The following is a 12,500-nucleotide window of genomic DNA, read 5'->3' as shown; positions in this document are numbered from 1 at the left end:
ATTTGACATAACCCTGCACACCCAGAATGTGATCTCATTTAAGCAGGCTCATTGCTATATACTACTCAGAGGTCCTGGAAACTACAGCGTGTCCACTTGCAGAGCGTGATTCATAGGAGTCAACAGACAAGCCACATTATATGACATGACTCTGAAATACCCATCATGTTTGTTTTATAACACAAAGAAAAACAAAACAATTCGCATACACAGAAGGATCATTGTTTGGCACCTAAATTTATTGAAACCCAGAAGGCTCTATCTTCCATTTGAAGTGATGATTTAAAAAATAAATCATATTGATAAGCATTATGACAGATGTACAAGCTTTAGGAGTAAAGACAGTTTGCCCTTTTCATCCTAAATGATGATGCTGGTGAAAATAATGAACATGGCAATCACGGATTATAGTCGTCAGTTGAAAAACAATCATTCAACCATTAAACATTATGCACATGGGAGGAACCGAACAGCTACGGAAAAATGTAAGAGGCCACCTGAGATTATTCAGTGGATTTACTGATTTAATAAGTATGGGTTTGAGTAAAAGGTTAATATTTGTTTTAGTCTATAAATGTCTGATAAAGGACAGAAATTGTCACTTGGAGCATATTGTTCCTTATCAGATAATGACAATTGGTCAAAATAAATGTTTTAATTTCTTTCATTAATGTTTTACTGAAACTCGGGAGTTCTCTCACCAAATATTGATTTCGTAATTCTTCCGAGGTTGGTTTTGATTTGTCTAATCATGAATTAATACACGTCAGGCAACATGGCACATTTTTTGTCACTTAAAAAAATTCTCTAAATGACTACACTTTAATCGGAAGAAAGGTCATGCGTAGTTTACAGAGAAAACAACATATATATTTACTCAAACACATGCAGTAACTATAACTCATAAATCCAGTGGTCTCAATTTGTTTTTCCATAGCTGTAGATTTATTATGAAGGGTATGCATTTCATTCACTGTGACTATCAATGCAGTCAAAACCCCAGAATAAATGTAAAATACAGCCATTTCCCAAGCACAATGTGATCACAGTCCTCTGAGATGATTGCCACAATGTATTTAGTAAAATACAAAATGGATTATACAAAAAAAGAGAGACAGGAATGATGATTCTTCAAAATAAAATATATAAAGTGTATTACACAATCATTCAAATTTAGATGTGAAATTTGTAAACACTTTAAATTTTCTACAATTCTGTAAACACTGATAAATGTTAGTTTCTAATCTTTTTTTTTAAATATACATTTATATATATATATATACACAGCCTGGAATATATTTGATCAGCGGTAATTGTTTGTAATATACTAAAGATAATACACATATTAGTAAATATTCAGAATACTTTTTTTTTAAACATTGCATGTACATTTATATATATAAAAAAGTGACATTACCATGATTTTACTTTGTGCAAAATGCTTTAGTGAACTATAATTTGGCATTTATGAGAAACCTTTTTGATATATTGGTATGAATAACAGAACAGACATAATTTGCACACAACTGGCAGATCTACAAACCTCTTGCCAATGTTCCAGGATGTTTTCCCACCTCAATGCACACCCTATTCACCTCTTTTCTTAATACTGTGCTTAAAAAAAAAAAAGAGCTGAGCTAGTGCAAGCGGGCCTGCCGAACACACCAAAACAAGATTCAAAACACAGCCAAGGCTTGAACGAGAGAAGCTTTTTAGCCAACTTGTGTCTAGCGCTACATTTCTTTTCATTTGGAGAAGCTGAACTGATGAATCAGTTTAAGGTAGACAGAAAGTAGGCCACAATAAAGAGGGTGGTTTTTCATTCTGAACTTGTGTATTCATCAAGGATGTGCAATGAATATGGTTGAATAAGCCACAATATTACCTCTCCTGAAGAAAACAGGAAGCTGATTTATCACGGCAGAAGTCATGAAACGAAGCAGATCCTTTTCTCTGTGAAATAAAGGATTTTCATAGAAGCATATCAACACAGTTTGCTGGTATGGAGCTTAGTCTAGTAGGCAAGAACAGGACTTGATGTTGACAAAATGAGAGGAAAAGCACAGTTTTGTGTCTCTAGTAAGGAAGTACGATTCACTGAAGCCCGTCTGAAGATTAAACTTTCATCACAGTCTAAATGAATGCAGTAACTCGCCCTGAGGTGAAACAGTAACCCTGGATTAATTTAATAGTCTCCAAGTTAAGGTTTATATCTAACTGCTGTGACTAATTGAACGTGCGCTGAATCTCATTCACTTACGAATTAAAGACTCGAGTCAAAATGATGTACTTTGTCAGCAATATTTCGAGCAGTTAATGCTATTTCATTTTTTTTCTGGAAGGATTTACGATATTGCAGAACTGGGCATCTTTTGAACTACGCTCAGAGAAAGCACTAAATGAATCTGCCTCCTTCAGTCCGGTCTTTAAGGACGGCTGCATCACAGGTCATCGTCCCCTATTCCTTCAAAAGCGTAGTTTCCATGAAAGTCATTGCCACTGATGTCACCCGCTGAGTTAGAAGAGCTAAGTCCTCTCAGGGAGACAGAAGACAGCTTGGTCTGTGGAAATAAAAACATAGAAAATGGGAAATTAAATTTACTACAATTTAGTAAATTTACAATTAAACTACATTTATCACAAATAGTTTTCCTTAAATGTAATACAATCCGAAATAAAATATGAATATACTGTTACTGTAAACTTTATTGTCCCTTTTTTGGGGCGATTTGTTCTGCAGCATGATAGATTTACAACACATACAGTTGAAGTACGAATTATTAGCCCCCCATTGAATTATTTTTTATTTGTTTTTGTAAATCTTTCCTAAATTATGTTTAACAGAGCATGGACATTTTCACAGTATGTCTGATAATATTTGTTCTTCTGGGGAAAGTCTTAGCTGTTTTATTTCAGCTAGAATAAAAGCAGTTTACATTTTTTTTTTAAACCATAAAAAAATTATTAGCCCCTTTAAGCTATATTTTTTTCAATAGTCGACAAAACAAACCATCGTTATACAATAACTTGCCTAATTACCCTAACCTGCCTAGTTAACCCTAACCTTAACCTAATTAACCTAGTTAAGCCTTTAAATATCACTTTAAGCTGTATAGAAGTGTCTTGAAAAATATCTAGTCAAATATTATTTACTGTCATCATGGCAAAGCTAAAATAAATCAGTTATTAGAAGCGAGTTCTTAAAACTATTATGTTTAAAAATGTGAAAACATCTCTCCGTTAAACAGAAATTGGGGGAAAAAAAATAAACAAGGGGGCTAATAATTCTGACTTCAACTGCATATCACACCTTAAGACAAACATTAAACAACATTAATAGTACTAAAAAACAGCAACTACCTCTTCCCATTAAAATTCAGCAAATCAATCACACATGAAACAAATGAAAATTTTTATCTGTTGGTCCTTGCCGGTACCCTATACTGAGATCCTGAGGGAAGTATTTGAAATGAATCAAAAAGAGGAGGGGCTACATCAGATGTATTCTGATGGGCTTTCTTAAACACCTGGCTTTCATACAAATAGGATAACCCCAAAACCTTACTCCTTATACATTGCTTATACTTTTAAAGAAGCAAACCAACAAATCAATGAAAAGGTTCAAATGGATTCTATATACCTAGGCCTTTTAAAATGCCCCCATCAGAGATCAGATTAGATCATAAATAGATGTTAGATTGTAAGTGTTGCTTGCCAATTAACAGAATGTAACGCATAATATTCTTAAAAATTGAGACAAACAGATTGATCAAAACAGACTTTTTATTTGGTGTACAAAAGGGATTTTATATACATACAAATCCTACTAAATGAAAGTAAAGTGAAATAAGTTATGTACTAACACTTATTAAAGAATATGTGACTATTTCTTGCTGACTAAGTGTTTTGAATGATGCTGGCAAAGTATTTAGATTTTAAAAAGCCAATCGACTGTGGTCCTTAAAAACAATCAAGTAATTCCAGTTGTGAATTTGCCTGATAAGATTAAGGTATATACACTATTGTAACATTTGAATGAATGACATTTTAGCGAATGTTATCTGTAAATCAGAGTCACGAATAGGATTAGATCATCTGAAAATAAAAACTCAGTGAATAATTTTGCATCCTCATGTTGTTCTAATCCCCCAAGACTTTGATTTTCTCCAGTACACAGATTAGGATAGTTTAGATGAAATCCAGGAGGTCTCTCATCCTCCATAGACAACAATGGTCACGAGATGTATAAAGTCCAGAAAGATAAAACATTCCACGTAACTTCAGTGGTTCATCTGTAATCATATTTATCCTATGGAACTTACGACTGGAAAGACAAAAATTTTGGATTTTGGTTTTCTTCAAGCCAAAAGGGCTATTGCATCACGCTGGAAACATATGGATGTGTATGTATGCATGCATGCATGTTTGTATATACATATATAAGATAGGGTGTGGATGTGTGCCGTTTTGTAGGCTGCATTGTGATTGTATGCCTAGTTGATGGAGAGGGGGGGGGGGGGTCAATAAACATGAAATAAAACTGTAAAAAACTACATTCTTCACTAATGTCTTGCGTGTCAGATCAGGGTGTGTGTTTAGTATGAGCAATATGATGCTTGTGTGCTGCACTGCTAACTCCACTGGCATTGCCTGTAGTAAATGTGCACCCTGACAACCTGACGAGAAGATATAGGTGAACATAGTCATTTACATATTTACAAAATTCTGGAGCTGCATACGATTACAGCTGAACCACTGAAGTCACATGGAATATTTGACACATGGAATATTTGTTTTTGGTTCCTTTTCTGGACTTTGAATGTCTCAGGTCCATTGTTGCCTATGGAAAATCGAGAGCTATCGGGTTTCATCTAAAATATTCTGATTTGTGTTAAGAAGATGAATGAAAGCCTCACGGGATTGGGACGACATGAGGCTGAGTGAATAATAACAGAATTTTCATTTTTGGATAAACTAACTCTTCAATTAAAATTGTAATAATAAACAGTACTAACGTCTGTTTAAAATATGTCTTTTATTGTTTTAATGTTATAAACACCCTTTTATCTTTGACCCAAAAATAAATGTATACAAACAACCATGATAAAAAAATAACAATGACTAATAAATGCAATAAAAATATGTTGAGAACACTAACAGAGGATTATTTATTTACTTATTGAAAACTCACCGAAAGTTTGACTACTTGTTCACGGCTGGGATCAGGAGAATCCTGAAGAACAATGAAAATCACATACTATCAATGTACGTCATCCAAATCATAAGTAAAGCTGCATTAGTAGGATCATTAGTGCGCACCAGTATTGGAGGAGACTTCACAGCTTGCTGACTGTCAGAGCGCTGTAACGAGCCATTCAGTCGCTTCTTCTGCATCTGGTGGAAACACCACAAGATAAACAACTGAACATAAATCTGACCCTATTTACTGACATTTAAAACATTCCTCATCTGACTAACAACTTTCTATTCAAGTTCTCTTGTTTTTTTCTTTACAGACTCCAATTTGTACTTAATAATTTTGTAGCTGTATAGTTTTTGTTGATATTGGGAATTGCATTTCTAAAAATGTTTTGATTTATTAAAATGATTCATCCATGCATGCATTTATTTTTGTTAATTCAATTTATAGATTTAATTGTGAATGAATCACCCTTTTTTCTTATTAGCCCTTTAATGTCATAACTTTTTTCTCCCAGGCAATGTTTATAACACTTCTCCAATATTTGAATCTACTTCAAGTGAGTTGCTTCCATTGATAATCATCCACAAGCTCACATTCAGAACTGCCTCGGTCTCCAAAGTACATTTTATTTTCAATGTCATTATTGTTTGTTACGATACAGGACAAAAGTGATCTTCTGTTCCTTCACAACAGGTTTGTGTTGACGTTTTTAAAAAAGTGAGGGAAGTATTGCACAACTACATTTTCTCAAATCTCTCCAGTAAACAAAGAAGATTTAAACAACATTTCAGAGCAAATTAAGCTTTTGATCCTGAAAGGGTTGATTAAGCCCCACATGGCAAAAACTAATTTCCTACATAACATAAAACAGATAGAGTATTATACAAGGAACTGAAAGATATTTGAGAGACTCCTCAGATATTTGATAGGTCTTTACGAGAACACAAACACAGACCAACTGACCTTTTTAATGCTTCCGCCAGATTTTTTCACCATCAGCTCATCTACCATAGACTGCAGACAGATGCTCATCATGATAGCCTGAGAGGGAAAAAAGCCTTTGGTCAAACTCAAATCCAGTTTGAAGTGCTTTAAATGAATTCATGCTGGACATTCAACTGTCCATCTCATTTTTCTCTAATTTTAAACCACTCATAATTTAAAAATATCCCATTATTCTGTGTGAAAGTTTCAAATTTTGTGCTGAAGGTGTCATAAAACAAGACCACAAGCTGGCATTATGGAAATGTGTGACAGGTTTATGCAGGAAGCAAGACTGGATAACTACATGAAAGGTAATTCTCAATAAAAGCCTTAGAAAACTTTAATAACACAAATATAGTTTTCAGTAAATCTCAAAACTAACATTGACTTTTATTATGTATATTACAATAATAAATTACATTTGTAACATTTTAATACAACAGCAAAAAATAATAGTGATTAATAAACAAACTAAATCAAATCAACAAAAGTTTGTTTTGACAATTTACGTGTGTGTACAGTGTACATTTATTATTCGGGTGTAACCGATCACGGTTAATCCGTGTTTCGCATGGATCACAACCCACAGTTCGAACACACGTGACCCACGGATTAATATTTTTTTTTTACTTTACTAAATTTGTAACAATCGCCTTTCACATCATTCAAATCACATGTATGAAAGCATTTAGGCTTTCCTGTAAAATATAATGATGACGGAAGAAGTTATTTGGTTATTTGGGATGTGGTGGGTTTCTTAGGTTATCAAAGGTGTTTTCTGTCACTATTGTTTAGCCTGCGTCAATGCATTCAATGTAAGCTGCACGATTAATCATTAAAAGATCGGGATCTCAACACCAACGCAACATAAATGAAAAATAATGGTGATTTGCATTTGTTTATTAATCCTTCGAATTTAAATCCGTGTTTGAAAACTGCAAAAAAAATCAAGAAAGTTAGTTTACAAACAGTCAAATAACACAGAAGTACTGGGATAACAGTTTATAGTTTAGATAAAACCACTGATGTTTATAGTAAAGATTAAAAATCACCATCATATGCATTTAACTTAAAGGGCACCTATGGTAAAAAATCTACTTTTCAAGCTGTTTGGACAGACATATGTGCATGTATGGTGTATAGACTGTCATATTGGGGTGGTATAAGCACACCCAGAGCTTTTTTTTCAATTTAACAACATAAAAAACGGTGGATCAATTGGAGCTGTTTTTAAATCGACCGCTACCTGATGTAGGAGAGCGGTCCCCCCGCCCACCAATATTGATTGACAGGCGCGTCATCATATCCTCAGTTTGTTGATTCACGTCCGCCATTTTCAGCGTGAGTCTAAGCGATATCACTAAAGGAACACGCTAGCTCTATTTTTAGATGCAAGGCTCATTTGGCTCAACACAAGAGCAATATTCTCCACATTATCGCTCTAATCGGAATTATTGGTTGTATCTTTAGGTAGGTTTGCAAACATGTGTACTTCTCATTGAGTCTACCTTATACTTCAGCCGTTTGCATTTCTTGCGATCCCAGAAGCTCCCTGTGATCTTAACTAGCATGCGCCGCGGACCGCTGCAGAAACCGATGTTTAGAATTCAAAAATGCGTGGCGCGACGATTCGGGACACATGTTTCTGCCGCGCTACAGAGAGTGTCTGGTGTGCCGTGTTGCGGCTTCGAGCGGCGCATCCGGTGCCTCAGTCAAAGTTAATTCAGTGTGCGTGGTTATTAGTTTCTGTGTACAAGCTCGGCACTTGAAACTAGCACACAGTTGGCTGTAAAATTGTACAAAGACACAAATGATTTTGTACTCTCTGTTTGGTCTGTGTCAGAGTCGTATATGTACGATCTTCTCTCTCCTTCTCCGTCTGCCTGTCAGACTCTGTAGCAAACGCAGAGCGGGTGAGCTCATGGCCCCACCCCCTTGTTACGTTGGCGGGAAGCCAAAACTGATTTACATGTGAAGCAACACACCCATAAATCAGCGAACTGTGGACACGCCCCCAACATGACACTTTTTAACACATTATAATAAAAAAATCTGAATTGTGTTTTGAACTGAACCTAAACTGGCACACTTAGAAGAACCAGAATATTAATATTAAATCATAAAAAAAGAGGTAAACTATGTGCCCTTTAACGCTCAAAAATGAAAGTTGTAAGCAGCAATTACATGATGTAACCAATAGGTGGCGATAACTAGCCATCAAAAATATGCCATTGAATATTTCTTCAAAAATGATACGTCTAGCAATGAAAATAAGTTTTATAAGTGAATAACTGAATAATTTATTGAAAATGAGACTAAAAATAATTATTGATATACAAATTATAATGTTAGATTTATACATTCAGCGTTATGAGCAACAGTAGTTGTAACAGTGAATTTTTCACAGTACTGAATATTTTACAATTTATATTTATTCAGCTGATTTTTAATAAAATTACAGGTTCTAAACTCTGTAATAAATGGAAAGCACATAACATTAGTCTTCTCCCTTTTTTGGCTGATGCGAAAGATAGTCAGATTTTTGATTGAAAAACTATAATGTAATGCGACCCATGAGATCTGTGATCCGTTACACCACTATTTATTATGTATATATAAATATTTATTTATTTATTAATATTTTTATATATTTGAGAAAATGTTCATTTATATTTAGATATAAAATATATATGTATTTGATACAATTTATTTATAATTTTAAATACCCATGTAACAAAATTGTTTTGTTTCGATGTAAGTTTGTGTATCACATATACATAATAAATATACATAACACACACACATATATTATGTTTAAAAAATAACTTTTTTTTTTGGATGTGATTAATCTTTTTATTTGTAGTTTTTACTTTTTGATTGATTTAACTCATGATGGATACATAATCTGGATGATGCAAAATCTTTTCACGTTTGACGCAAAGAATTATAATAACTTAAAATTTTTCAACTAAATATTGCATTTTATCAAGAACGTCTCAATAATTAAGTGGAAAATCTGAGATTTTGGTCCATATTGACATGATAGCATCACGCAGTTGCTGCAGATTTGTCAGCTGCACATCCATGGTGCTCTATTGGAATGAGTTCTGGTGATCGTGGAGGACATTTGAGAACAGTGAACTCATTATCATATTCGAGAAACCAGTCTGAGATGACTGAACTCATACGAATTCGTACGAATTAGCCACTAAACTGACAAAACGTAAAATACTTACGTTTTCTCGTGAGATCAGGCTGGCTGCTCACTGAATATCACTGAATACTTTTTCGGAGCACTCTCTGTAAACCCTAGAGATGGTTGTGCGTGAAAATCCCAGTAGATCAGCAGTTTCTGAAATACTCAGACCTGCTCGCCTGGCACCAACAACCATGCCACGTTCAAAGTCACTTTAATCATCTTTCTTCCCCATTCGGAAGCTCGGTTTGAACTGCAGCAGATCGTCTTGACCATGTCTACATGCACTGAGTTGCTGCCATGTGATTGACTGATTAGAAATTTGTGTTAACGAGCAGTTGGACAGATGTATCTATTAAAGTGGCCGGTGAGTGTATATATGTATGTGTGTGTGTATGTTTAAGTGTGAAGGTACTCTAATACATACCTGTTTCCAAAATACCCCAAAGATGAATCGTATGATTATTAAATTATTATTTTTTTTAATCTTTAAAAAACTTGGCAAAATATAAATTTTTAAAATTTAAATTATGGGTTATTTTCATACCCTTCAGCCTACATTAAAAATAAAGTATCTGATCTAAGTTGAAATGGACCCGGATACATTATGAATGTCAAACAAAATAATAGCGAATTTGAATATGATCCATAAGTCATGCGCTGACCTGTTGACTGGTGATGGTGACCCACTGCAGACGGTCTTTGCTCATCAAGTACTCGAAGGCCAGCTCTAGCTTCACATCACATTTACTGGAGCTGCTGGGGTTTGCGGTACCGTTGGCCACCGGCACCTGCTGTAGAGTCAGAGCACGGCCATCACAAATACCATCATCATAATCACTGTTATTTGTGCCGAGGCAATTACAGAGGCCATTTCTAAACTCCTCGACATGCCAATTATCTTCAAAGCTCAATTAGTCATCATTAGCTCTGCTCTAAATGTCATCGTCCTTGTAATTACACAGCATCACGCAAAAAACAACACAGAGAAGCGTCTCGTTATGGACTCGTATGAAACTAAACAGACGACTACTTTACGATGCACATTGGAAACTCTGTCAATCCCAGAATGCTCAGCGTCAGATCCTGGTCTCAGAGGATGGCCATTCGGAGCTCATTAGTAACACAACTCTGCTATTCTAGGCCAAAGACCAAGCCGAGCAGAGATAACTTCCTCTCACCAGTGAAACCGGAATGCAAATGTAACTTTAAATTGGACTCAACTGGAGAATGTTATCATAAAATGTTGCTTGGACATTGTTGGTTTTTATATCCGCTGTGAAAAAACATGGACTAATGGAGAAATTATGCTTCTATAGTGATTTATCACAGTTAAATTGAGTCATTTTCAAACCTACATACATTTATTTATAACAAATTGAGATTGAAACAACATAATATCACTCTGAAAAAGGTTTTAAATTATGTAAATTCATTGCATTTGCTTAAACCTTCCCTTACCTGTGAAAAAAAAGAGATCAAATTTTATGCTGTTATGGTTTATCAATAGAAAAGTATGTTTGATATGTCTATACACAGTTGAAGTCAGAATTATTAGCCCCCCTTTGAATTTTATTCTTTTTTAAATATTTCCACAATGATGTTTAACAGAGCAAAGAAATTTTCACAGCATGTCTGATAATATTTTTTCTTTTGGAGAAAGTCTTTCTTTTAAAAATAAAACTTAAAAAGTTATTTCAGCTAGAATAAAAGCAGTTTTTAATTTTTTCAAAACCATTTTAAGGTCAAAATTATTTTTTTTTCGATAGACTACAGAACAAACCATCTTGATGTAATAACTTGCCTAATTACCCTAACCTGCCTAGTAAACTTAATTAACGTAGTTAAGCCTTTAAATGGCATGTTAAGCTGTATAGAAGTGTCTTGAAAAATATCTAGTAAAATATGATTTACTGTTATCATGGCAAAGATAAGTAAGTAAATGGTTTAAATGAAATCATTTTTCATAGGTCCCTCCAGGATTTTGCAGGGGCATTATATGTATAGCCTTTTTTGTAAGTGGTGTTTTGGTCATCCTCATTTTAACTTCCCATTTTCAGAAATAGAGCAACCAGACATGCCTGAAGGGACAGTCGTAGAAAGAATTCAGAGAGCTGTCTGGAAGTTTTCCTACATCCTCGCTATCTGAAATGGTTTTTATTTTATTTTTTTTATGTCTTTGGAAGAAGTTTCTAATGCTCACTCATCAAAAAGATACAGTTAGAAACAGCACAATTCTAAATTATTGTACAGTACAGTAGAAAAGAAATTATTAGTATTTTAATAGATTTTGAAACTTATTTATTTATTCCTGTTTTGATTTTTTTTTTTTGCATCAATACTTCGGACACCATTCCAACATGATGTTAAGAATGATAATTTGGTGCACTGTTATCAGTGTTGATTATTAATCATGTTTCTTATAATTATCAAAGTTGAAAATGTTGTTGTTTTGCTGTCAATATCTTTTTGTGGAAACAGTGCTATTTTAAGCAGGATTCTTTGGTGAATAGAAAAATAAAGACGGCATTGGATATAATGAAACCGAGCTGCTGTGTCTGTGTTTTTTAAATTCACATACTGTGATTATATCACTTACAGTACTTTACACTCCGTCTGCATTTTATAGGTTTGTGGTCTCATCCTAATTTGTCCTGTTTAAAAAAATCTAGCCTGAGTTCAGCCGCATTTACCGTTGGTCAGCAAAATCAAGCCATTTTGATAGGAATCCAAGAGAACGCAAGCTCTCCATGCAGATTTTTGTCCCTCTGTCCTGAAAGTCTAATCACCCCAACCTGATTCAAAATATTTACAAAGAAATAAAAAAAAATAAACCTATACAAACTAAGAGCTGTTATAGTTTATACAGTAACAGTTTAGTATAGTAACGCCAACACAGGTCTATTTATAGGCAACTACAAAATCTTATTGGTCTAAAGCCGCATTTGATTTTTTTTGGAATTTTTTTTCTTTTATTCTTGCAAAAACCCGCAAAACAATCCCCAAATATAATAATCAGCATCTGAAAAAAATAATAATAAAACAAAAATAATATTAATAATTGTAAATAAAATGAATACAAAGACAGAAAAAATAATAACAAACCATATACATATA

General features: G+C 34.1%; 1 protein-coding gene across 1 annotated transcript in view; it reads right to left on the bottom strand.

Annotated features, from left to right (window-relative positions):
- Window positions 1-218: 218 nt before the first annotated feature.
- The window catches only part of snx17 (sorting nexin 17), a 103,923-nt gene continuing 91,641 nt past the window's right edge, over window positions 219-12,500 (bottom strand). Inside the window, exons 15-19 of the mRNA XM_056481491.1 lie at window positions 10,049-10,177; window positions 6,167-6,244; window positions 5,320-5,394; window positions 5,192-5,233; window positions 219-2,561 (exon numbers count right to left, since the gene is read on the bottom strand). Of these exons, the coding sequence (XP_056337466.1) occupies window positions 2,442-2,561; window positions 5,192-5,233; window positions 5,320-5,394; window positions 6,167-6,244; window positions 10,049-10,177 (444 nt within the window). The 3' untranslated portion in view covers window positions 219-2,441. The remainder of the gene's footprint in view (window positions 2,562-5,191; window positions 5,234-5,319; window positions 5,395-6,166; window positions 6,245-10,048; window positions 10,178-12,500) is intronic.

The sequence above is a fragment of the Danio aesculapii genome, chromosome 20, assembly GCF_903798145.1.
Source record: "Danio aesculapii chromosome 20, fDanAes4.1, whole genome shotgun sequence".
Lineage (NCBI taxonomy): Eukaryota > Metazoa > Chordata > Actinopteri > Cypriniformes > Danionidae > Danio > Danio aesculapii.
This window is presented reverse-complemented; position numbering and strand designations above follow the sequence as displayed.